General features: G+C 41.0%; 1 protein-coding gene across 4 annotated transcripts in view; it reads left to right on the forward strand.

Moving 5' to 3' along the window:
• The first annotated feature begins 3,991 nt into the window (after positions 1-3,991).
• Positions 3,992-27,612, forward strand: part of cadm2a (cell adhesion molecule 2a) — a 181,191-nt gene continuing 157,570 nt past the window's right edge. For 3 of the 4 annotated variants that reach the window (XM_077504955.1, XM_077504953.1, XM_077504954.1), the window contains exon 1: positions 3,992-4,423. Coding sequence is in view for 3 of the 4 variants with exons in the window: in XM_077504953.1 (XP_077361079.1) it covers positions 4,363-4,423 (61 nt within the window). In the remaining variant the exon portion in view is untranslated. The remainder of the gene's footprint in view (positions 4,424-27,612) is intronic. The other variant, XM_077504956.1, reaches the window with a different exon arrangement.

Here is a 27,612-nt window from a genome sequence, read left to right on the forward strand (position 1 = left end):
TAACAAAAGTGAACATAGACCACATGAGTGTCTTTTCTATTTAGATACAGATTGAGATGCAATGTCCTAGTCAAGATGGTAGCAAATTATTAATAAATAAATAAAATAAATACAATGAAAAAAATAGTCATATTTTTTTCCCATGTTTACCAGCCAACTCTTAAATGTATAAAAATAAGATCATATTTAAAAAAAAAAAAAAAAAAAAAATGAACACAAAAAAATTCTAACAAGTCTGTAGAAAACAGAATATCCATACTTAAGCTCAGTTATAGTGAAATGTAAATGTTTGTAACAGGGTCCAGATTTACCTGTCTGATAGATCTCAATGTGTGAAACTAATGGGGCTGTCCAGCAATAGGCCTGTTACCAAGGGTGTCCCTCAGGAGTCAATTCTAAGTCCAGTGCAATATAGTATCTCCAGACCCTTTTTCTATTGTTTTAAAAAAAATTGCACCTGTCTTCTAATAACTTTTTTCACTTTTTTCACTTAATGCAGTAATGGTGAAATCATACACATCATAGCATGCTTTGCAGCACCATTTTGTAAATACAAAGCACCATTGTTTCAAAGTGCAAATTTCGTTTAGGTCAGATTTTGTTTTCTGCATGGCTTAGAGCGACTAATACAGTACAGGCATGCAAGAGAAAAATGTGGCGTGTAAAAGGTGAAACGATTCCTGTTGTGCCTTACCCTGTTGTATCCCAGCATGGTGGGCTGCTCTCAGCTTGGTAACGTGTCAGCCCAAATTAGGTGCACCAGTGAGCAATGGCCTCAGCCAGGAGCAGGTGGTGGTTACTTGAACCTTTGGGAAGGGGGGTTCGCTTCATGTCTGTGAGTATGGAATGGGGGGGTGGGGGGGAATGGAATTGGTCTATTTGCCATCTGGAGCACCAGGACCATCCCAGGTGAGGCGGAAACCTCAATGTGCTGTTTCTATCAGTCCACACATTGGCTTCCATCCTGAAACCAAAACACTTTTTTTGGAGCCCAACCTCGAGCCTCTTTGCCATGCCCCTAGTGAGGGTACACGCCAATTCGGAGGGTGTGAAATGAGCCATTACAAGGTGTGCCGCAGCCCTCCCAAGTAAAGCCAAGTGACCCAAATTCGAGAGATCAGAAGGCCAAGCGCAGTTTGTTCATACAGAAACACCCATGCAGTACATGGTCAAATATTTGTGGCTCATGGTGGAGCTGAGGAAACGAGTCTTGGCCTACATGAATCATTTGTATGCGGATGAGTGGAGAAAAACTGATCAATGGATCCATGTAAAACAAGGACGAACTTCATTGTGTGTATTTGAGTAAACTGTGGGACATTCAATTGACAAAAAGTGTGCATGTGCATGGTGAAATCTGTCTTTCTGTAAAGGACATTGGAGGAATTGCAACCTTGCAGAAGTGCTGACTAAAAATCTAACTTATACATTTTTTTTTTTATAACTCTTGGATAAAAAAACAACAACAAAAAAACAACTAGCAACACCAAATAGTGTTTAAAAAAAATCTGCTCATATGAAAAGGCATTCAAATCATGTTAAATGAATTCCACAGCTGTTGCTGACTATATAAATCACCAATCAGGAGCATTTTAGCGAGTCAGAAGATGGAAGAAAATCTTGAAAAAGCCTTAAAAAGGTACAATAGCATCAATGAGAAGTCCAGGAAACTATTTCTGAGAGTTTTATTTTTTTATTTTTTTAAATACCTTGGCTGCAATATTCTTCTTCTTCTTCTTTTTTTAAATAGGTCAAGACACATGTAATAATATGTGATCTAGATAATACATTTTCACTTTCAGGGCACTCAAGGCCACCTTACAGATATTCAAATAAGAAACAGCAACATTAACTTCTTCACATGACCAAGGAAAATGCAATACAATAGTTTTCACATTTATTGATTTAGTGATTGCATAGACTTGACATGAAAGCGAAACAACGATGACTCTGTCAAGTAGCTGCAATTGTGTGATTGAAAAGAAGATGGGATGTTATCATCGTATATACTGTACAGTCTGTGGGGTACTTCAAAAGAGCACAGCTAATTTTATAAATAATGCATAGGGTTCTGTTCCAGGCCATCTCCAAGTCAAGCTAATGATGCAGGGAAAAGGGGAAAAGGGAAAGGCTTCATACAGTATGTATGGTGAGTGGAAATAAACACTGCAAATGTTTATATCTAAATATATCTTTTCAGTAATCTTGTGCCTTCACTGTTCTTTCACTTCCCGTGTTGTGCGGTCTTCTCTTAAGTCTTGAAACATTTTTTTCCAAAGGGGATCTTTACCGCTTCACAGCCATGACACCATTTCGCCCATACATTACTTTGCTCACGCCAATCCTCGCCCAACCTCACCTCTCCTCCCCCAACAATTGTTCTTGCCAGGAAATCTTCTAAGCCGGTTTGCTTGTCACCATTAATCCATTACAGTTCTTAGTTGAGATCAACGTAGTAGTAAGCCACTAAGCGTACGAGTTAGTTTTGTTTTGTATGCGCTGCCTTGTGAGAGTAACACATCCCAATGTCAGGAACTCATATATGGATTAATTTATTGCTTGTGTTTGTTTAAAAAAATAAAAATAAAAAATAAAATATTTAATTGCAATTTTGACGAGGGGAAAATGCAGTTAGATTTTTTTTCAAAATTGTTCAACCCTAATTTGCATACCCCTTAAGGGGAAGTAAAAAAAAAATCTTTTTTTTTTTTTTTTTTTTAAATTTTAAACAATAATATGTTCTATTTCCCCCCACTACTCTAAACACATCATTCTGATTAATATTTCTTTTGTGGAATATAAATGAAGCAGTATAATCCACCCATGTTTATCCATCTCAGGGAGCGGCCATTTTGAAACTTGCCGTCTGAGTCGTGATTGGTCGTTACCTGAGCTTTACTTTCATTTTTCATTGAGTTTTTGTTTTTAGAAACGGTTATTTTTCATCATTATCTACTTGTACGTATCCAAAAGCTGTCAAAACATGTATTTATGTAAACTTTATCATTTACGTAAACTTTATCATTTAAACTTTTTTTTTTTTTTTTAATATTTGGTTTTATTTTGTTTAGCTTCTATATCCCTTGTAACCTCCCTGCCATGTTTTGTGAAGTTGTTTACGTTGTATACAATGTCTATATTACATTTTTCTACATTTTTTTTGTAATTGGTTAAATAAAGTTACATGTTTAAAAAAAAACATGTACGCCCTCTGAGTTATATATAGGGCGGCATCTCTCAGTGTTAGAGTGGCTGTCTCCCAATGCAAAGGTTGTGGTCCTCACCTCTGGCGACCATGTTGAAGTGAGCCTCTCTTGCTTCCATTGAGTCCTGGCACTGGTATATTAATTTGGTGGATGAATGTGTACGTGAATGGGCCAATGTGATGTTTTGTGATATTGTGCTATGAGCACAATATGGTGTAGAAAGAGCTAACTATATACTGTACAGTAAGCACATAACGTTTACCATAAAAAGGCTTGAATTTTGCAGTTTAATTCCTATTCCACAAACTGAATGTTAAACAGAATGCTATGTTTGGACTAGTTGGGCCACATAGAACGTATCAAGATTTTCTTTTCCTTTTTACTTGACTCACCTTTAAAATTTGTTTAAAATATCCCTATCAAATATTATAGTTTAAGTTCATAGATGCTGTAAAAACCTTTGTTTTGCATTTTAGGGAGGCATTACAGTATGTTTTGAGGACTAAAAATGCAATAAATAAATAAAACTGATATTAAAAATTATAATAAAAAAATTATATACAAAAAAATTATCTAAATGAAAATAAAAACAACATATAAAAGAAAAAGAAACATTTAAAAAAATAAAAAATGGCCCTCCATATTTTTTTTTTAACATATTCAAAACAAAATATAAGCTCTTGAAAAACTCTGCAAACGTGTAATTTTAATTGTTTACCGCCGGTGACAGACTCGGAGCCCCTCCCTCGCAGCAATCTTCTTCCTCTTGCCGATTGGCTCAAAGCTCACGTCAGTCACAGCCGTGTGGGCGGGACTTGGTCGACTCCCTCTTGCTCCACACAGCGAGCGGGGCAAGGCAAGCAGTGCATCTTCAGTTTACCGGAGGACGGCAGTCGTCGGTCGGTGAAGACTCACTGTCTCCACAACTGAACCTCACCGCTGTGCCACAGCTCCTGTCAACAAAACCAACACCGCCACAACAAAAGCAGCGCAGTTTTTGGGGTCGTTTTCTAACCCTCGCTCGACTTCACCTTTCCACCTCAAGGACTCGGTTAAAAGTGTACCTGGAACGGAGCAGGTCCGGTTGGAGGGAGGGGGAGCTACGAGGCGGACAAACTAGCTGCGAGCACCAGGTGCAAGACAACCAGAAGACAGGATGAATCTCAACAGTCATGCCATCTTCACCCTCTACACTGTTTATGGGATTCTTCTTAAAGGTAAGCTTTTGTTTTCTAGTTGTGGGCGACGCTTGTTTGTGCGCACCTTGCATGCTAACAGGGGCAAGACGAAGGGTCAAGCGTTTTTCTCTGTGCACGTTCAGTACATGTGTGTATAAGTGACGAGGGGGCACCCTGGGGGTCTTTTCACTATAGTACCAGGAATGAGTAAGATGTTTATCAAATATACCACCAGAGCGCCTCTTCTTCTTCTTCTTCTTCTTCTTCTTCTTCCTCTGCATCTCTCGCCAGTGGCAATAAAAAAACATGAACGCGTGCCTAGGAAGAGGAACAAGGGAGGCGGACACACCTCAACGTGATCCGTGCAGACCCCCCCACCCCCTCAATAGGTGTTTTGTGGACATGCAGCTTTCTGATGAGTCACTGTTGCGATGCAGCTGATGCATTTTTGATCAAGGGATGTGTGTTTTGGTTTGTTTGGAGGTGCCTTTTATAGGGGAGCGGAGTTGCAAGAACAGGTGCACCACCCTAATCTCTCCATATTGTGGTGTGCTGTGTGAACTGCATGATGAATACTTGGAGGTATAGTGAGGTTGGAGGTCAAGGTCACGTTGTTTATAACGACTACAGCGGGGTGCATGCATGTATACTGACGTTTCAAATGAGAAGTCCCACATGTGATGTGTTTTTTTTATTTTTTGTCTCATACCCCAAACCAGTTGTAGTAACAAGACTGACCTGTGAGAGGCAGCACAATGCTGCAGGCCAGCTAGACTGCCGTTAAATACAAAGAAGAAGAAATGTAAGATACTAGTCAAGTTGTTAGCTTAACTGGTAACTACACTAAACACAACTAGTCGGGCCTCTGGTTATGTTCGTTGACAGTGTGAGTTTCAGGTCACATCCCAATTGGCTATTGCTGACCTCGCTGTTCTTTTGCTGTTATAAATATTTCACAGTAGATTATTGAATTATACAAATAATCAGCTATTATTTTTGAGAATTATTGTTGTTGGGAACTTGTTTCATTTGAAATTGTCCAAATCCTTGGAATTTCAGCCTCTGAACTTTAAATATGAGGTCTGGGTTTTGCCAACAACCTCATGATGCAATGTGTATCACGATACAGGGGTCACAATACGATACGTATCACGATACATGGCCTTCAAACATCACGTATCCTGATATTTTATATGAATTTATTTCACTACATTTTTATTAAAATAGTCAAATTTTTAATCAAAATATATTTGTTTTCTTCTTTTAATGATAGCAGCACGTCAATGCCGTGCTTGGTCGAAATGTGTGTGCACTGCACAGCAATCAACCACTTTCAGAGACGTGCCAGGAAACTTTATGAATGAATTTTGTAATATCGATTCTGACGGCTCCGTATCGATACGTGTATTGTAAAGAGGCCCACAATAAACTGTATTTTCCCATTGTTTGCTTTTACTTTGGAAAACGATGATGGACATTATTGTTGTTTTCTGAAACATTGACAAAATCGGTAACATAATTATAATTAATTTGTGCATTTTATGCACTGTCAATTTTAAATGTCCTGTTTTTGAATAAAGGGATGCAAATTTAAAAAAAAAATAACCAAAATAATCAATTTATTAAAATAATCCTTAGTTGAAGCCCAATTTCACAGTTAAACATTTTTATTTTTATTTTAATTGTGGCCGGTGTCGGTTTTCTAAGCAGAACGGTGAGAAAAATACACTCAGAAGTACTCAGGACAATATTTTAAAGACATCAGAGAATTGCGCCAAAATCGCTCGGTTTATCGGTATGTGTGTAGGCTACCCTACTGTAGAAGAAATGGTACCGAATAATAAAGTTTTGTTGTATCATAGGCCTGGTGGACTGACATGCTCCTTGCTAGGATAAATGTTCTCCATTTTAGTTTTATCGCTTCCAGCCAAGTAGTTGTCGAACAGAATCTTGCGGGGTTTTCACTTGTTTCGTGCTGCCTTCACTGCGGAGGAGGGCACAGGGATGACGATGGTCCATCTTAAGTTTGCCATATTTGTCGCCGGTTGCTAAGCGACTGAACTGAAAGTGTCCTGGTACCTTTTCCCAGTTGTTTGGATTTGAAGTAGGCTGCGTTTTTTTGTTTGCAATATGCATTTGTCACCTTAACAAAGAAGAGCCCTGGCTTGTGATTAAGGGCTATATAAATAAACTTGACTTGACGGGCTTTTACTGAGGAGGCGGCGGAGACGACGAGCGGCAGCAAGAAAAAGGGAGTTCAGGCTCCTCCGTGAGCTACAGCTATAAGACCGCTTCGAGGTGTACTTGAGGCTTCTTCAAGTTTCTCCACGCTTTTTTTTTTTTTTTTTTTCACTACAACAGCCAAATGATTTTGCTCTTTTTATTCTGAAATCACTCCACCACGATCTTGCCCATTGGATGTGGTGTCAGATGTTACGATGACTTAGCGTCTGATTTTTCTGGGTGGGTGCTACCATGGACCACCCCATTGGGCCCTGCTGCTTCTTAAAGGGACAGTCACCACAACATGTACTTTATTTTTTACACTGTATTTAATGTTTTGTATTCAAATGTGTTTACAATGTGTTTAAATAATAAGTTTAAATGTCTGAAATCCCCATTATAAGCTTTCTCTATATTATAGGTTTTCACCGATTGTATTGTGACAGAGGTTTGCCATATTTTACACATCGGTTGTAAAATATTAGAACGGTTGTGATGGTAATGTTGGCAGGTCTATGGGCCTTCAGACAGTATTCTGGCCAGTGAGAAGGTAATAGATTAAAAACACAAGCACAACGATGATGCATATTTCTTATATTACAGTATCAATGTGCAGATATCAAATACTGGTACTGTCACTGTATGATGAGAACCAATTTATGGACTTTGTGGCTGGTGATGCTGACTATTTTAAGACTGCAGGATTTGGATTTGGTTTGTCCACGTATACCCTTCATTAGTTACATTGATACCTTGTTGGATCATATTAGATCTTCTTCCAACACATTATGATGCAATGTAGCATGATACTGACATTGGCAAAATGTGTTGAAAATACGATATCCTAAATTAATTTGTGATTCCCTTAACTTTTATTGCAAATCCCTTTGTGTTGTGATCTGTTTAAGAAATCAAAATTATTTATTCATGAGGTGGTTTCCACATGAGGTTAGGGCCTTTCTCACTCGGTGACGGTAAAACATTTTTTTTTTGCCATTTTAGTTTTTTATAAATTCCAAGTGCCATACCAGAATAATTCAATTGATGTTATGTATTATTAGCATGTGGTCGGTTAAATGTTTCAGCGGTTCTATTATTATTATTTTTTTTAATTTTACTTTTTTTGTTTTTAATAATTTTATGGCAGGCCAGCTCTTAACGCTATTGTGAGCCATGTATGGCCCACATTCCATAGGTTGCCCACCCCTTTTGTTAAGTGTGTGCACCCGAGGTGCTTCCTATTTGATTCTATATTAATCTTTATGATCCCCAAAGGGCGTCACACTTGTACACCGTATGTTCAGTATGTGTGTGTTTACATAATATTCGAGCAAATGTGTGCTGTGTTTGCATAGCTTCTGTTCGAGAAGACCTAAGCAATGAGAGCAGAGTGCACGTCAGTCTCTTTTCACACGGTCTGGGCAACCCTGAAGAGGATAATGCTAGGTTGCTTGATTTCAACAGTCATTTCCCAGTGCAAGGCCTATTATTGTATAGGTCGCGCACAGCGGGGCAGGTCAGCCTCCTCCTGAATGGAGTCGATATCACTGAAGTTACATGTAAGCTCAGCGCTGTCGACGGCAGCGTGGAGATTTCCACAGATTCGCCCCGTGCAGGTAATGCAAATGCGTATTTTTGTTTGACGATTGTTGTTGGCGCTCTCGTCCGGCATGTGCCCATGAGCCGGAGAAAAGCGCCTGTTATGCAAATGCGCCTGTTACGCAAGAGCCCGGGGCTGAGCGGCTGGCGTAGCAGAGGGCAACGGCGGAAGAGGAGCTGATGTCAGAACAATATGGGAGCGGAGCTGTGGAGGAGGAGGAACGCGCAATCTCCCGACGATAAGAGTGCAACGGCTGCACTTTTCCGCGTAGTTTCGGATTCGCGGTTTATCTCCCGCGCCGCCGCCGTCTGTTTCGAACCCTGATCTCGCTATTCGGCGTCGGAGCCCCCCCGCCGTGGCATGTTTCTCCCCTCAGTGAGTCTAAGCTGCTGGAGGCTGACCCTCCATCCCTCCGCGCCTTCGTCCATTCCTCCCTCGCTCTCATCCGCCGGTCCTGGCGCTGGAGCTTTGTAGCGGCAGCGTGGGAAAGCTTCTGATAACAGGCGGCCTTGTGTAGGGGTGTGTGTGTCTGTGTCTGTGTGTTTGCATGTTTGCAGAGCCACTGATTACACGGGAGAAACAACTGTCTCCCCCCCCACCTCTTGTGCTTCCATTTTCATGGCTGTGTTCTGACGGGTCGAGCGTATGAGGTGCTCTGCACCTTGTGTTGATGCCATAAAGCCTCAAAGCTTGGAATCCTCGGCGGAGCTGCGGCGCCAGACCGCTGCGCCGCCGCGCGCACGCATGCACACGGCCAGGCGTACATGCACAGAGCCCCACTGTGGATTCACTGCTGCTCTGCCAAAGGATTTCCCCTGATCAAAGCCCGTCTTTTTGTTAGTCCAGGTGTTAAAAAAGTTGAAACAGAGAGGAGGAAGTGGCCGGAGGGGATTGTGGTCAGATTCAGAAGCTACGAGCTCTTCCTGGCACAGCAGAAGTTACAAGCAGTGCAGAAGCGATGTGCAATTTCACACCTGTGCTCGATTCTCTCTCCTCAGTTGATGAGTTTATCTTTTGCGTTTGTTTCCTTTCACGCAGCTGAAACCAAACGAGGGCCCACAAGCCCAAGTGAGAACATTGAGCCCTTGTTGAAGCCGGTGTCACCGGGTTGATGGCCTATTTTCCCTGCGTTGGCATGACACTGAGTTGAGCGCATACCTCGACTTGGGACCAACAATCCCAATTTGGATCACCACCAAATTGACATACGTCCTAATTTAGAACATTTTTTTACAGTGAACTCCCATATTGTATGTCGCAGCCTATAAGAGAGATTACTATAGGTACACAGTATCACACACCATCTACATATGTGAGCCTCTAAACTACCACTTACACGGCAACTTTAATTTAGTTCATATTTTCTTAAGTGGTGTACAGAACAGAAGTAAATACTTGGGCAATTACTCTAAATAGTAAGTTCAGAAAATGGCCTTCATGAAAAACATGTGAAGGCTCTGTTTTTCATTATGCTTCTTCAGTTTTGATCCCTGAGTTTGTTCACTGAACTCTGATACCGAGGGCTTGAACGCTTCTTGGCAAGTATTCCCTGGAAATACAACACTGTGGAGTAATTGGTGGTATGATGGCAATGACGCTCTGTCATGGCTGGTTATGGTAATCGCAGTACAATAGAAGCATGCTAGTCATCAAACATCCAATTAGGTTGTCGGGCTTACATTCAAACAGCATGCTGCATTTTTCAGCAAATCATTTAAGTCTGATTAATTGTATATTACTAAAGCGTAGGGATGAGACATTGCTTATGCTGTGTACTAATGTCTGCCTCCCTGGCTGCGAATGCATGTTATCCGTGATTGAAATTCACCAGGAAAAAACATCTTTGTCTGGAATATATCGTGGCTTATTTCATTTCCAAATTGGCAGTGCAGCCCTGCCTCATATTCTGCAGTTAAAGTGTATGAGAGAAGACGATAATGAGCCAGTGAGTTTTCAGCCCAAGAGGGAGCAAGCTTTGTTTATCTTATTGTAAACCATCCTGTTCTTCTTATATGAACCAACGCGCTAATTGGATGTGATTCATCTTAACTTTAATATACATCTTAACATACATCTATACAATTGACTTTTGTTACCCATTTATTATTTGGCACGTTTTGTCGTTATTCTAAAAAAAAGCTCCAAAAAACTAATAACACAAATAATACATAAGGTTAAGAACTATATTATGCTCAAACTGGCAGCTGATACATGGCTGACTGCCTTTGCCAGACTTGTGGGTAAGTGAGAATCTTGTTAAGTCGTCAAATACTACATAGGGGACTCAACTGAAAGTCAGCCTTCAGTTTTTTTTGGGTGGGATTGAACATTTTCAAGATTCAAGATTTTAGTTAATTTGTTGTTGTTGTGGGGTGGCACAGTGATTGGGTGGTTAGTACGTCTGCCTCCCAGTACTGAGGACTCGGGTTTGAGTCCAGGCCTTTCTGGGTGGAGTTTGCATGTTCTCCCCGTGCCTGCGTGGGTCTTCTCCGGGTTCTCCGGTCTCCTCCCACATTCCAAAGACATGCATGGCAGGTTAATTGGCCGCTCCAAATTGTCGCTAGGTGTTCCTGTGCGTGTGGATGGTTGGCAGTCTCTGTGTGCCCTGCGATTGGCTGGCAACCAGTTCAGGGTGTACCCTGCCTGCTGCCCAAGCCAGCTGAGATAGGCTCCAGCACCCCCCGCGACCCTTGTGAGGAGCAAGCGGTTCAGAAAATGGATGGATGGATGTTCTTGTTGTTGTTGATTGAATATTGACTAGTTTGATTTCTAATGAATTACAACATGGCTTCAGATATGCGACTGTAGCATTCATTGCCCTTCTAAGTAGAGGAGTCCAGAACAGTCAGTGATGTTTGCCTATAGTCAAAATGCCCCTTCCTAATAAATCATACCAAGACAGTGGTTTGAATGTGTCTGGGTGTAAACACGCATGTGATGCCTCTATTAGCGTCACATTCTAGGGGATTAGCATGTAGCTAATCTCACACTCTAGTCTTCTGCTCAGGGAAATAAAGATTAAGGAAGATTGAAAAGGGACGTTGTAGAACTTCTATGAGGATTTTGTATGTTTTCAACTCCCTCCCCCCCCACCACACACCCACCCAGCTCACTTGCAAAGGAGCAAACGAATGAAGTGGGTTAATGTAGCATGCAGTTGAACCTAACGCGCTCTCCAGGTTCATGTATCGCGCTCCTTCTTAACAAGCCTTATCCTTGATAATGTTCTTTTCATGTTATGTGCCCTTTCATCTGACAGCTCCTTTTCATACAAATCCCTGTGGGCCACAGTCGAGAGACTCGCTCGTACGTGTCACAGTAATCATTTTCTTGAGCCCAGATAAAGATACGGTCACAACGTGGCTCTGCCTCCCTCCCTTTTGCTCTCCCGCCCCGTCGCCAATATTGTTTGGGGACTCCGCGTCGGCGCCTGACAGAAATGAATTCAGCCCAAGCGAACACAGCCCATATTGCTGCGCAGAGACAGCCAGCGCCTTATGCTATGTGTACGCTACAATACGCACATAAATGCACCTGCACACTTTGCGCCCCGCAGGTTGTAGACACAGCGGTGAGAGGAACGGAAGACAAATCCACTCTTGTTTGGAATTACATTCACTCGGATGTAATGGACTGTAGGGTGCTACAGTTTTGTCCACATCTTTTCAGTCATTCTGAGGTGGCAAGAAGAGTACACTCATCGCAAATTCATGGATGCCGAACATGGAGAAAATGGAAAAGAAGCAGGCTTTTCTCCTACGAAAACTCCAAGGCCTATAAATATGGGCATGGCACAAATTCTCCTCTCTCCTCTCTCTAGTGCTTCATTGTCTAAATCGTTGAAGGGAGCATCCATTCAGTGTCTAAACAGGAAATGAAGCCAAATCCACATAATCCCACGGTTCCCACCACCTCCCAACCCCACGGCGCCAATATTCATCTTTACTAATCGCAGCTGTAATTCAACAAACTCATCCCTAAATTGAGAAGCATTTATCTATACGCTGACACTGATTTCTCTTCGTGGCAATGAGGCAACGGTTGTTCAATCACATACTCTGTATATTATTTTACTTTAAATTTGGTTCTAAATGCACAGTAGCTGTGTTCATGACACATGCAAACGTCATTGTATATGTATATGTTATCCCTCGCTAAATGTTGTGGCTCTTGTAATATATTTCAAAAAAGGGATTTAGAGCTTAATTGCCCAACAAGTTCCGACACATTATGAAAATGGAGTTATGGCATGATACTAATTGAAAAGTGAGATTCATGGCACTATCTGCACATGTTTTAGCGCCGCCAAAGAAAGAAGCCTGGAAGTAGCAAAAGCTAATTGAAATATAATTCCCCTAAGACACATGTTCATGTTAATTGACTTTCTGTGCGCGCTTGTGTTTCCATGTCTGTGTGTAGTTGAGTGGGTGTGGTGTTTTTTTTTTTTTTTTTTCTTTTCTTTGGGTAGCCTGAAGTAAGTTGCTAGTCGCTTGTCTAATCAACATCTGGAGCCCCCTGCTATCCCCTTCCCCCTCTCCACCCATATTTTAATTCAACCTTCGAAAGCTATTACGCTCTGTTTTGCATGTGGCACAGTTCTGTACACACATTGTAATGAAATTATATAGTTATAATGTGTTAAAATCAGATTCGGCCTATCCTTCTGGCTCCACTCTTGGTCCTTCACAATTTCAAAAGCCCTGTGGCTCAGCCTAGAGTAGACGGTGGGAAAGTGCCCAGCAATGGAGTTTCAGACGAGTGTGAGTTCGGGACTCTTTGTCAACCATTTGGAATTAAAGACGGCAATTAAGGGATTTCTTTTGTGAGATACGGGTGTGATATTTCATCGAAGTGAAAAGGTTTCCAACCAACACCACCCACTGTTGCTGTTCTCCTGATTTCACTTGACATGGGAGGATATTTGATGGGCTGCTAGTCCAAGTAGGCAAAATAATAGATTGCTTGAACCCAATCCCTGTTTTGTTCATAGGTGATGAATGGACTGTTGATTAATTTTGTCTTGAAGCAATTGATGCAAAATGGAGTGCGCTACTTGGCCGCAACCTGCGGAGGAGCTATTCATTCAGTCTCAATTAGTTTACAGTCTAAGGAAGATTAACATGACATCAGTTATAGGAAGTTGATTTTTATCCATGCAGACCTCGGCTGCACAGCTCTACTCTTCTCAAAACAGAGCTGGCATCGAGGCAAGCATTTAGAACACTCAGAGAGAATAAAATAGCCAAGTGCACCTCAAGATGACATCTTCCACAAGCATTATCCTCCTCCATAATGTGAAAAGACGACACAACCGCTTACATGCTGAACTGATGCCATGTTCACTAAGTCTGTGTTGAGTAAGTTGGGTACTTTGGTCCGGACCAAAGTACCAACATGCGCCCACACACTGTGATGGAGGCAGGCCACAGAGAGACAGCAGTTCTGACTTGTGCTATTATACTGTATATTACCTTGGGCTTTTTGCCTTTTATTTTATTTTAACAATGGTCCATATCTTTGGCTTGTGCAGAGTTCACAGTTGAGTTATGTACAGCAAAACGAACCAGAGTTCAATTGTAAGTTGACTGCAATCACCTCTCCAAGGTTTTTCGCCAGAGTACGGATGACGGTGTTCCAACACACTCTGAGCGATCATACCCGAGTTTGCTGTAAGCAAACCAAACATGACGTATGAACACTTATTTAAATGCTAGCTACACACTCCCTCTTTACTCATTTATGTTGCTCAGAAATAAACCTGTAGTTAAATTGGTCCTCTGCTTTTTTCTTTTTTTTTTTTTTTTTTTAACTCGTCTCTTTTTCGTGTCCAACGAGTTGATTTTGTCCCCTCAGAAGTTTGACTATGTTTACATCTGACCATTCAGGATGGAAATCAAAATTGTTAGGTAAAAACGGCCCAAAGGGTGCTAGTGTGCCATCCATGTAGAGCAGGGATGACAAAAGGGAGTCAAGTGAGAACATTTCTAACATTAAAAAAAAACAGATGAACGGAGACCCTCAGTTCTGGTGAGCAATTGCCTCCATAATGTGCCTTGGAGCATCCACATTCCACATGATACTCTGTGTGTGTGTGTGTGTGTGTGTGTGTGTGTGTGTGTTTGTCCAAATTTCATCACTTCTGCACCATCTTTTTTTTTTTTTTTTTTTTTTTTTTTTTGCCACATTGCAAATCCATTCTAGGATCCTCAGCATTATTCCTCCACATTTGAAGTAGTGCACTCCCTGGTGCTTACTGCTATTACTGCTGGATCCCGTGGCTTTTTTTGGTATTTGACAGTCGAGTCTCACAAATGTTTTGTGCAAAATGAACAACCGTCCGAAAGAGTCAGGCTAAGCCACAATTTAATTTTAGGACTTGCCATGTTTTAGAAGGAAATATATTTCTTGTTCATTGAAGCTTTTTTTTTTTTTTTGGTTCTTCCTCCCGCTCCTTTGGATTTTTATAATCTTAGCGTCAATTGTTCGCATATTAGCATGCTGCTTTTGAACACAGCAAGACACACAAACTACTGCTAGAGTCTCACCAGGGTTCGGCTCAGTAGTTTTATAGCTAACTCATCCCCACTTCTAATCAAAATGACTCTCCAACCCGAAACCTCCTGCTGAGGAAACAAATAAGCTATTATGGGTTTAAATGGTCTCCAATTACGACTAATTTCGATGCTTATCTTAAAGATATTTGCTTTTCTCTGCTACTTTGCTTCAGTTGAGTAGCACAAGAATTGTGATATGGATCATAACCAGACAGACTTGTTAGAGACAACATATGCATTCTTATTAGAGAGCAGAAGGGCTTCTGTTTCTTGTCGACTCTCATCTTTCGGACTAAGAAGTACAGTTTCTTCTTTATCTTCATCATTACTGTCTGTCTTGCAGTGTGCTCAATTACTCAAACAGCCTCTAGTCTAAACAAATGCGTATGAAGGCCAAAGTGAGTTATACATATTTAACTTGAGTCCAATCCCGTACTGGTTAGTTTCAATGCAGAAAGTTTTGTCGATCAATTTTTGTGGTTTATTTAGCAGAGTTAACCGATTTTATTTTTATTAGATGGATTTAATCTTAGCTTTTGACACCTGCATTTTCTGCATAATGTCCATCCATGTAGACCTCTGCTCACCATTAGCTCCCACAGGCATCATATGAAGACGTATCTCTGTTTTCTTTGCAATTCATGCAGTGGCGTCATTTGTACAGGCAGACACGCCTAGTGACAGCTACTGCTGCTAGCCGGCTATACAGCACGCATATCCAGGCAGTTCAAATGGACCAGCTAATGCTAATCTGTGCTAATCCCTCGAGAAGCACCCAAGGAGCAAAATTATCACACCACTCTGTAGTTGGGATGGATCAAGGAGAAGAAGGGGAACATTGTGAATGGCGACATATTCGAGGCAAATCCAATCACAGCAGCTTGTTCGTACATATCCTCACACCAGTGGTCACTTTTTAATGCCAGCTCTTAAACAGAGATAGACCTAAAACACAGAAAGGGAATAAAAATAATAAGAGCACACAGTTGCACTGACCTTGTAATTAGTTTCATGCTCTCTGGGACTAACCAATGATCCTAAATCCTTGTTTTAAACATAGAGGTCGTCCTTATCCTGACCTTATTTAAAGTGTAACTATACATTTGGACTCCGGATTCTCAATTTATCTTGCCCTAGTCTAGACTATTTTTATGAAGGTAAACTAAGGAGAAAACCTTCACCTAATCACCTAATCCTTTCACCACCCTTAACCTCAAAAGTCATTTTGATTGTTGACCTGAAGATTCTCCACTTGCGTCCTGACAGATTTAATTTGTATTATCGGCCCTTAGATAAGACATGAATACATTTAGCATCCTCAGATAGCGCATGGAAATACTCAATTTAGATATTTTATGCAAATAATTCCTACAATACATGACAAGTGCTCTGTGTCTTATTGCACATGGCAGCAAGTAATAATGGAAGATGTATGACAAAAGTCGGAAATGTACTGTCAGCAGGATTCACATCCTGCACATCCATACAAATTCCACTAGAGATATCTAATGAGCTTTCACACAAACTGCCTTTGGTCCTTACGTCCAATATATGAGCAATATTATTGCAACAACAGTTTCTCAATCATACTATTCTGGACCACCAATGCAGCTTGCAATATATATATTACAGCTATTTTATCTGGGTCCCTCTTCATCGCAGATTTTCACCCATTGCGGGTGATCCTGGAACGCATCCCATGCAACAAACGAGGATTCACTTAAGTCCAGTTTTGCTGATACATGCTTGTGATGGTAAGAAGCAAACAAGACTCAGATGAATAACAACAGGGAAAAGTAGATGCATCAAGTCGAAGGCAGCGTGATGCATCCGAGACGCTGATGGGCTGTCTTGAGATGTCTCGTAAGTCTAAGTCGTTTCCTGCGGCTTGTCTGGGATCCTTTCAAGACATCGACCTGGCCGCAGCCGAGCCCGAGCTTCCCTGTGATGAGACGGCGATGGGGCTAACGGCAAACATGGCATGTTGGAGTGTCATCAAGGTGTGGAGGGATGAGAGATTTGGAGGGTTTGTTTGGGGTAACAGGGAGGGGATCTGGGGCCAAGGGGGTTGAGAGGAGTTCACATCTGTTCCTTCACCACAAGATATGAATTTGGAATCGAGACAGGTGACCCCACAGTGTTTGAAAGAAAAATAGTGAGTTAAAAACAGCACAGAGGGGAAAAAAGGAGCCTAAAAACAACAGTAGCCAAGCATGAAATATTGAGTAAATGAGCCTTGACATTGCTTCAACACAATCTCTAAAATATGAATAATTCATCCAAAGCAGTTGGGATAATTTATTATGCATGGAGATATGAGCATAGATAAAGAGCAATGCTGAAGAATTGACACCTGAGTATTTTATTTGAGACATAAATGGATAGAACAGGTTGGAAAACAAACATCAGTGTGTCATTTTGTTGTTGTTGTTTTTTTGTATCCCCAATTGCATCTCCCAACATGTGAAGACTGGTTTTCATTATTTCTTCCTTTTTCACTTATTCACGCCATGTTTGTCTATCTCCATCTTCCGTGACACTTCTGTGCCTCTGTCCTCCCTCTCTGTGTTTCATTTCTGCCTTACCCCCCCGACACCTCACCCCAGGGCTTTCATCTTGGCGGGGTGCTCTCTCTATGAGAATCCTCCAATTGGCTGACAAGCGCCCTTGTCAGACACCATTCATTGCTCTTGCATAGATATGAAAAGTGTTTTAACAAGCACTGCCGAGTCTTGTGGCGCGGCAGAAAGTGCATACTGTTGCAAATGCTGCAAAAGCAGATCTTGTGACTAATTTAAAAAGGCGGTAAAGTTCGAAGCCCCTTTTGTTGACGTTCTTGCAGGCAAGTTATACTCCAACAACTGTTAAAAATCACTATCAGCAATCACACTTGGGAAAGGCAAGTTTGAAGTTGGTCAATTGTGTGAAAACGAACCTGACATCGATAATGTTGTCAAACTTGATGTTTGTTTTAATTTAAAACTAAACAACATATGAACTCTCCTGTTATGTTGCGGGTCAAATTGACCATTTTGGAAAATCTATAATGGAAAAAAAATGGATTCAATATTAGTGCAGGTCGTATTGACCCATGAACGTCGCTTTTCATGTCTGCTCCGCTACCAGTGGCCATGAGAACTTTATTAAAAAAAAAAAAAAGCTACTTACTCGCTTGGTCCTTATTTATTTTTCTTACTCATTTTGCGTCATAATCACATCACGTTAGACTTAAACGCGATCACTGCAATGTAGCTGTGCTTTGGCGCAAGCTATGCTAAGCTCGCGAGTAACTTGCGTCATTTGTAAAAGGAATACAATACTGTATACTAGTGTGTTTTAATCAGTAGGATGTGTTAGATTAGCTAATGTGCATTGTAGCCATAAAGTGGTAGGTGTCCACTGGCTCACATGCCACATGCTTACTTCCCCCAAGTTTGCCTTTCCAAGTGACCCAGCCCCGCTTTTCAGTTCTAACATAAAACTCATAAAATCACATTTTAACAAGGATTAAACAATTAAATGTTAGTTTCCACCACAGTCCATCACAAAAAAAAATTCTGCCAAATGTACAGTCCTGAATTTACCAGGTCATCATTGTACGGTACTTAGTCTTGATCGTGCACAAAGTGTGTGTGAGATACCGTTTTGTGTCTTAACAAGCGAAAATGAACGACCATTTATTCATCATGGGAATAGGTATGGACAAATTGAAAATACCAAAAATGATGGAGAATCACATTGAATAACAGCTACTTAATTGAAAAAAAATGTTGCTTGTTGAACTTTGTTTTGTACTCTTGGGCTCTATTGAATAAAAAGTTCAACAATGCATGCTTGTTGCGACCTCTGAAGCTGCACGTCTCGCTGTATAATTTCACAGTGAGAGACATCACTTGGTAATCAGTTTGTGTATGTGCACTCCCTCTGGTTTTAATCAATCACACAGTGCAGATGTCACACAACATGTTTTAAAATACTTGGGAGGCTTATATGCATATATATCTGTTTACATGTCAGCGTTTGTACTGATAATTGCAACCCCAGGAAGCCGTTAAGATTAATTATTGATAAAACATTTGCCCTATTCTAGCGTCTTCTGCCGCTTCGAAGCATTCAGAGTTAGTTTCAGAAGCATATAACATTAGTGAGCCAGAACGTGTGTTCGGGCCTGTAAATATATCATTTAGTTGTTGCTCTGTTCTGATCCAGAAATATGAATAAAGTGAGGAGGCAAGTAGCTTGATCTTCCCCTGCCAGTTAGGGCAGAGAAACTAAGTGGCTTAAAAAAGAGCCGATGTCATGGTGAGTGAGTGTTCGACATCCAATGTACAATGATCTGAGCCCCTAGGATACAGACTCTGAAAATATAGAAAGTGCCTGCTTTATAGACCATGACATATAATTTCCTCTCGACACGACGACACATACGGCGTTTCCATCAGAATGCACCCATGCCGTTCTGATGGAACTCACCAGCTATATTCTCCGCATCCTGTACGCCGGCTGTAACCCGTCTGTGGCTTTATATTTGTGCTACAGGTTAGATCATCTAAAAATGACTAATTTCGGCCTTGTTATCTCATTCAGACTAACTGAGCTGTCGTCAAAATTGAATGCAAACAGGATGAGGGCATTCTTTGGTGTGGTATCTAATGTAAATGGAACAAGGTTCCCAAGTCTGGCAAGTGAGCATATCAATAAAGCTGCACATTGAAAATTGTTAAAAAAAAAAAAAGTTGGTAGCCATTTTATTTTCAAATTTGCTTGCAAATTTCAGTGAGAGCCTCAAGATCTGCCATCTTACCAATTAACTATTTAAAATTGTGTCTCTTCTTCATTCAACCATTAAAGTGTAGGGAGATTTCATTAAACTGTCTGAAAACATTACAGACTCACCACATTGAAAACCAATATCTAAAAATAATAGAAAAAAAAGTGGTGAATGCTTAGATCCTTAATGTTAAAAAATGCACATTTGCGCACACTACAGGAAGACTGTGTAAGATGTAAAACGGCCAATCTCGTGCCTGCTATGCACATTTGAATTCTAAAATGCTTGGTTTTAGGATTCAGTAGGGTTTTTGCTCTTTTTTGTTTTATCTTGGCAGTGTTAATTAACTGCAAAATTTGCTATCAAGTACCCCGAAAAAGTACAATATTAAAGCTGTCACTCTCTTCCCACTTCTATTATCATGATGCCTTTAATTTAGCGCCATGGCACTTGGCGTGCCATTGTGTGCTTAATTTTGCTCCATTCCACAGGTCACAGAGACACGTTTTAACATAACGGCTTCATAAACCTTTACAACAGAGAGCGATGCTGATTTTGGTCGCTGCCGAACAGCTGCAGGTAGGCTCGTAATCCTGACTTTGCCTCGCTGCTCCTCTCTCATCATCCGAAGGGGAAACGTGACTTGTTTACGGTGTTCCATCAGTCAGATCATTCAGAGGGCTAATTGGGGCTAGCGCTCCCATTAGCTGTCTGCCCACATCTGCTTTGTAGGGAGCCAGACTGATCAATGCTCCGCCTGACTTACTGTAAGACACTCAGACCGCACTTTCCAGGAGTATCTGCTTTATCGCACAAGTGTTTTTATTTCGACATGTGAATTCTTTATGCGCACAACTTTTGTATGACAATGGAAACGACACGATTATTAATAATTAATTAATACAATCTACTGCAAAAACTCTCCTTTGTTGATAAGTAAATATGCAATCGACCAAGCTGTAGTCCACCAGCAAGTAGACAAGTGTGCTCCTAAGGGTGAAAATTATCCTTCCTCATGCTGTGAAATGAAGACATTGGTAATCGGTTTCATCTGTTTACTGCCTATTGTTAAGTCACAGTTTAACCTGATTGTTTTACTACACAATTGGTGCAAAGCAAGGTTGGATCGTTTTCTCATCACAAGTGCCAGTGGCAAATTCGGTCTGAGACCATCTGTTGGTTTGGTGGGTGCAAGAGTTTGATTATTGCGTTCGCACCTGACCAAACAAAATGCAACAGGTGGGAAAATTGAACATATAGGTTTGGGTGCTTTCACCATAGCACGCGCTGTAATTTATTATACATCAATCCATTATTCGAACCGCTTGGTTAATTTTACTCTTTTGTGAGGTTATTTTGGACAGTTGTGAACCAAAAGTATGAACCCATCAGCTGATTTTGATCAGATAAAGTGAAAGCGCCTTTATAATTAAAGGTGTAACAATTTAATTGATTAATCAATAACTAATCTTAACAAATTAATCTGCAAATTATTTTAATAATCCAGTACTTGGTTCGAGCCATTGTTTATGTTAAAATTACTCAATCCCCTGATTTCATCCTCTCAACGGTAATTATTCACTGATTTCTGTTGTCCTTGGAAGCAGATTGATTATATTTTGTGTTTTAATCACAATTAAGACATTTGCAAACATCTTTGGAAAACAATGACTGAACCAGTAACCAGAGTCAGTTTCAAAAAGGTGAGTACAACGTTGACCCCTTTCGTGTGATATTTCTTAATTGTTGCTTTTTAATCACCAAACAATAACAAACAACAACAAATGGTTAATTAACATTATCGGGGGGGGAAATGGTTTTGGAATACACTTTAATACAAAATAAAATGTTATCCCATTATTCAATCAATCAATCAATGGCCTAATCGATAGAGTAATCAATTCTAAAAATATTAGATCGTGACAACGCTAATTAAAATAGACTAAAAGGTGTTTGTTTGGAAGTACCGTAACACGGAGATGAATCGGAAACTCTGAGAGTCAAGCCGCTCTTCCTTCATCGTTTTGTAGCGTAAGAAGGAATCTGGCCGTTCCCACAGTCTTGGCAAACTCCGTCTTCCCAAATCCTTCTCCCACTAACTGTTGTCCTGCCAACGGTGAGTGAAGGCGCACAAGTGCATTATGGGCCGGCCATGCATGAGTAACAAGAGGCCCCTCTGAACTGCTGTGTGTTTTTTACCCTCCACTTTTCGCCCGCTTAGAAATGTAGTGATTATGCAGTGGTCCAAAGTGGCCCTAAGTGGCCCTCCGCACTGCAATTATCACGCACACCAACATGCCAGTGAACATGCGAAAACGCACACTTGAGCGTTCATTAGACACGAGGATCTGAGAGTCATGAATCCACCCGCCCCCCCTCCTGCAACACCTTCTCCCTCACCTTCCGCACTTCTGCATTCCCACAAATAACCCATCTATTGCAATCAGGCTTTCACTGTAAAACACATTTTTTGCGTGGGAACATGTTGTGGTGCGTTTTCTGCCACTGTGGGCAAGCCAAGACAAACCTGTCGGCGTTGGTGTAAAACAAAGTGTGACAATATTCCGCATGCCAGTGAGATATCATTTTGTGCCGTACCAGGCAGCTGTCTGGATGCAGTGTTGTGAGGATTATGGTGATGCAGTTAGTCCAATCTGTGTTGATCTAGCAAAGCGGCAGACGCAAAGCCTTTGGTCCAGTGTGCCTTGGCAAAGCGTTGAAAACCTGCACAATGTTTGCTTTTTAATGTGTCGTTCTTGCCTCTGTCGACGGCAGCAGCAGCCTGAAACGGCCTTACCCTTGTCACTATTAATTTATCTCCGTACATGTTCGTACAATGGACCACTGGTTCATGAATGACCTTGTGAAGGTCACAAACAAGCTTTTCAAATATCGGCTTTGCACTAGTCTTAACTCTTTTACTGCCAAAAACGTTTAATGGCGTATACTAAAATCCCGATGAATGCTGCAAGAAACGTTAATTGCCGTTGCCTGCGTTTTTTTTGTTTTTTTTTGGGTCTCAATAGGCAGTGCAACGTCTTGGCAGCACTAATTTCAATATAATTGTAATACTAGGACGAAAGTATAGAGCCCAACCATTGCCATCACCAAACGGATGCTTTGCTTGGGCTTCACTGCAGCCGCTTGAGTTGCTGCTCAAGGGTCTTGCCACCTTCACGGTTGGCTTCACCAAGTGAGAAGCATGTGCTTTTTGATATCATGTGAATGACTTGTTCACGGAAGAATATGCCATCTGCATGGCTTTGGCTGATGTGGATCATTCCAGTGTTTTGGTCACATACAGGTCAGATGTAATCAGTGAGCTTTCACTCTCACACAGGAACATACCTTTTAATCAAGGTCATGTGTAACTCGCTCGGGATGCTGAGGTGTTTGCTGATGATACGTGTCATTCCAGCCTACCCATCCTCCTTTTTCATTCTCATGATTTGTGTGTGTGTTGCATGTGGAACTTGTGGGTAAGCATTTGACAATATCTTATGACAATCTCTTTTATAGTTAAATTTCAAACAAGTTTAGCCTACTTTCTTGGGAGCAGACGGGCATAATACCACTCTATTTCGTTTGTTTAATGCAAGTGGGAGCATTGTAATTTATGCAGATTTTCCACTTTATCAACTGCACAAGGAATGTTTTTACACAGCACAGCTGTCCTGAATATAGAAGGAAATTGCTGAATCATACATGCACAAAAATAAGTCAATCATTTTATAATAGAACTAGCATACATTAAAAGCAATCCACCTTTCAATATAATTATTAAGGGTGTCACGATTTCGATTTTTTATCGAAATCGATCGAAATTACGTCACGATTTCGAGCATCGAAATAGAAGAGAGGACACACGATTAGATGCCCCCCCCCCCCCCCCCCCCCCGCGCCCGCCGCCACCGCCGCCACTGCCACCTCCCAGGAAAGCAAATGAGACGCAGCCATTCAGCTACTAGCTAACGGCACTTGTTAGCTGACTTCTCCTGCAGTCATGATGGCAAGCGCGGACAGACACAGCAATGGTGCTTCAAGCCGCTCCCGCTTCTCTCGTCACCAGTTTGGAAACATTTTGCGTTCCCGGTGAGTTATGTCGACAACGTTCACGTTGTCGATAAAAAGACCACAGTTGCAAGATATGCTATGTGCGCGTACTGTACTCGGCCACGGTGTTACGCCCGGCTCGTCAAGGGGAAGGGAAGTAACACAATAACAGAAAATATAGAGTAGATAAACACGGGTCGACTTTAACATCTGAGTAGTTTTAATTGACATTTCAGGCAGGGGTTTGACAAGGGAGTGAAAGTGGAAGGTGAACAAATAATAACCGCATTTGACAGAACTGACAGAACGGAGGAGAAACAACAATAACCAATAGGGGTATAATACACGGATACACAATAGCGTCGCGCTGGCACAGTCGTCCAATCGGAGTGTCGCGCTGGCACAGTCGTCCAATCGGAGTGTCGCGCTGGCACAGTCCTCCAATCAGAGTGTCGCGCTGGCGCATTCAAACTGAAGTACCATTATACGGGCACCAGCCGACACAAACACACACATACATACTAGGGGAGCGGAGCCGGCGGCGGGCCCGAGCCGCCAGCCGTAATAACGGGAAACACGACAAACATGACGGGACATTTACGCAGGCATCACAAAGATTTAGATTTATCAAATTCAACTAGAAGTGGGAAAACAACGGTCCAACCAACTATTTCATCCTCATTTACAGTGAAACTTCCACACACTTCAGCTCGCGCGAAACGCCAGATCCATAGGTCTATTTATAGCAGCAGACCTGCAGCCTTGGAAAACGCTGGATTCAAACATTTAATTAGTGTACTTGAACCACGCTACAGTATGCCCAGCAACTGTAAATGTTGGGATATAGTTTGTTCAGGCTGTATTTGTTCCATGACTTTGGATACAATATATTTTTTGTTGTTGTTGCACATTGCACATTATTTTAAGAGGAACGCACAGCACACTGTTGTAACCAAAAACAGTCAATAGATGGCAGGCACCCACTGTGACTTTTTGTTTTTGTTTTTTTATTTTTTATTTTACACTTCAGTAAGAACAAGACGGTTAACTTTATATTGTAAATAAATTCTTTGAATTTGATCATTCCTGCCTAATGTCAATTATCATATATTACATACATTTACACAAAAATAATATGGAAATTGCATCACCTATATGTAGCCGATCTTTTGAAATAAGATTTACTGTACAATGAATAGAACCAATGATCATAGACTAGCCTTAGCCTACAGAAGCATATGCCTCTGTGTTATAAAGTGGGGGAGCGGAAAAAAAAAAAAAAAAAAATCGAAAAAAAAATCGAATCGTGACCCCAAAATCGAAATTTAAATCGAATCGTGGAGTTGGCGAATCGTGACACCCCTAATAATTATGTAACAAAAATGGAACAGAAGGGCTTTGTTTTGGATTTCTCTGGTCAGTTCAATGCTTATTCATTTATCACTAAGTTTTTAGCAACATGCTATTTAAGCTAGCTAGAATTTTGTGGCTTATATTTCAGAAAGTCTAGATGGAATTGAAGTGTTTTGTTTTGTCACATTTGACTTCAGAGGTTCCTATAGCTACAAACAAATTGGACGTCGACCAGCGTGCTGGTACAAATTGTGTTCGACCTTCAAGATTTCTCTGTAGTTTACTTTGTGGTCTTAACTTCTAAGCAATTCCAACGGAGTCTAAAGTTAGTTTTAATGTCATTTAACTGTGACTGTGGGTGGTAATTGTGAGAGCAGCGTGTATAGGAAACTACCGACTCTAACGGTGCAGTTCCACCTTGACTGCTGGTTTGTGCTCACGCTCACCCTCTCGCATTGTGCCCGTGCATTTGACTGCTTATGTGATATTCACCTGCAGGGTATGCAGGCTTCAAGATATTGTGTGTTTTAATTGAGTAATAGTCTCACACAATGATTGTAATGATATTAAACAAAAGATTGCAACACAAAACCAACATTGGAGTAATTGGTGTGTGCGTTTGTGTGTGTGCGTGCCCATATTGAGTGTCATTAATCAAGCGGAGTTTTATTGTTTTCAGCATCTAGCCCAAGTCTACACATTAACATTTTAATGGCATTACCGTCCTATTAATCTGCTTACCACCGCTTCCAGCCACTGGTGCAACTTATAAAACTATCATCGAAGAACTTTGATATAAAAAAGAGAAAACAAGGCCATAAAAGGGAGAGCGAAGGAGCAGTAATTAAAAAAACTACTTCACTGAAAGAAAACTCATAAACAAGAAATAAGGGTAAACGAGTGGAAAAGTGCCTCAGCTGCAGTTTGGAATTAGACTAAAAAAATTGATTCTGAGCTTAGAAAGTGTCTGCGTGTGGCAATACAAAGCCATACTGAGTGCCTCCAGCTTCACTTGCTATAATTCTAACTGCGCTGCACTGCTCTCCCCCGAGACTAATCAAGATAACTAAATTAAAGACATCAACATGCTGCCGTCTGAATTTAGCGTCTGTCCAGATGCTTTTTTTTTTTTTTTTTTTTTTTAATGTGTGCTTCCCAACGTAAAGCAGCAGGCCTTCATGTCTGCGATGCTCTGCCACACTGCTCTTCCTGAATCATTTGCTGATGGACCTCGGTCAACACACCTAATGAGTGTGCGAAATTCATTGACATGGTGGGCTTACTTGCATCGGTCTTGATGAAGGGCAAGTGGGGCCAATTGGGTGGTCTCACATTTTTATTCTCCACATCTTTTTTCTCCCCCCCCCCACTTCACTTTTTCAACTGCATTGCACACTTCCCTTATCAGTGTTTTAAATACGTACATTTGGCTTATGCAGAAGTGTTACTTAATTGGACAAAGAAATATTGCTGGTGATGTTCTTATTTTGTGGTGCCTGCTACTGCAAAAAGTAATTACTGTACACTGTTGTGGTTCCATTTTCATCATATCATATAGCATGTTTTAATAGCAATGTTGATTTCAAGCTGATATATAAATTAAGTATTCTCCTCTAAAATGTTTTTAAGATGTGAGATATCCCATACAAGTCAGGGACAATTATTTCTAGCTGCAATAATAAATGCAGCTGTAAGTACATACGTTGCGGTTGCAAACTTGCCTCTGTCGTTTTTATTGTGGTGAATGACTTGCGAGACATAATAATACAAACGCACTAAACAAAACCAGTTGCTCCTGTATTTATGTCAACAGTGCGAGCTTCACGTTGCTTCATAACTGGCTTTCACGTCATTCACGTGGTTCGTCTGATCTCGAAGTTGCCCACACCTTTAAGAATTTGCAAAAATATTCCACGGGTTTGCCGTTGTCATGCTTGGCCATTTTCTGAGAAGAGAGGAAAAAAAATGCTCCGGACACCATCACCACCATGGTCAATAGATAGATAGTTGGTCAAAGTAATCGTTTTGCGACATCACACAATTTGCCCCTTGGTGACTTTGATATTAAAGGAAGGAAAATGTTGACCTTAATTTTGTGATCAGAAAAGTCATAATCCAGGTTAGTGAAAATATTATTTGGTATTACAACACATCACTTTACCAACAAAGTTCTCAACCTTCTCAGTGTTTCACATCACGAGAGATCTTGAGCATATTTCTAGCCTGAGCTGTGCAGCTTTTCTTGTTAGCACACCTTTTATAATCATAATAGGATTCCGCATGAAGTATGAAAATAATCCTCACAAGTTACAGAAAACAAAGTGCTTGGTTGAGATGAAATCCAATTTTTAAACAAATAAAACATTGTAATTTCTTGAAGCCCGATTCGGCAACCCTAGACCATGCACACCACTCAGTCATAAACACGATTTTTCTTGGCTAGTCGCGCCAGTGAAATGATTCAGATGGCTGGTGCTAGCAATTGAGAACGGTGATATTTTACGAGTACAAGTAAGCCCTCGTTTGGTAACACCCTAATCCAAGTCTAAGACATTAGGATTTACTGCCCTTGTTGTTGACAAAAATTCATTAAAAAGGTATTTTTAAATTGCCGTGACTCTGTTTAGACATGTTTTATAGTCTGTTTTCCCCATAAAGGTTAGGGCGTTGGTGC

The sequence above is a fragment of the Festucalex cinctus genome, chromosome 18, assembly GCF_051991245.1.
Source record: "Festucalex cinctus isolate MCC-2025b chromosome 18, RoL_Fcin_1.0, whole genome shotgun sequence".
Classification (NCBI taxonomy): Eukaryota; Metazoa; Chordata; class Actinopteri; order Syngnathiformes; family Syngnathidae; genus Festucalex; species Festucalex cinctus.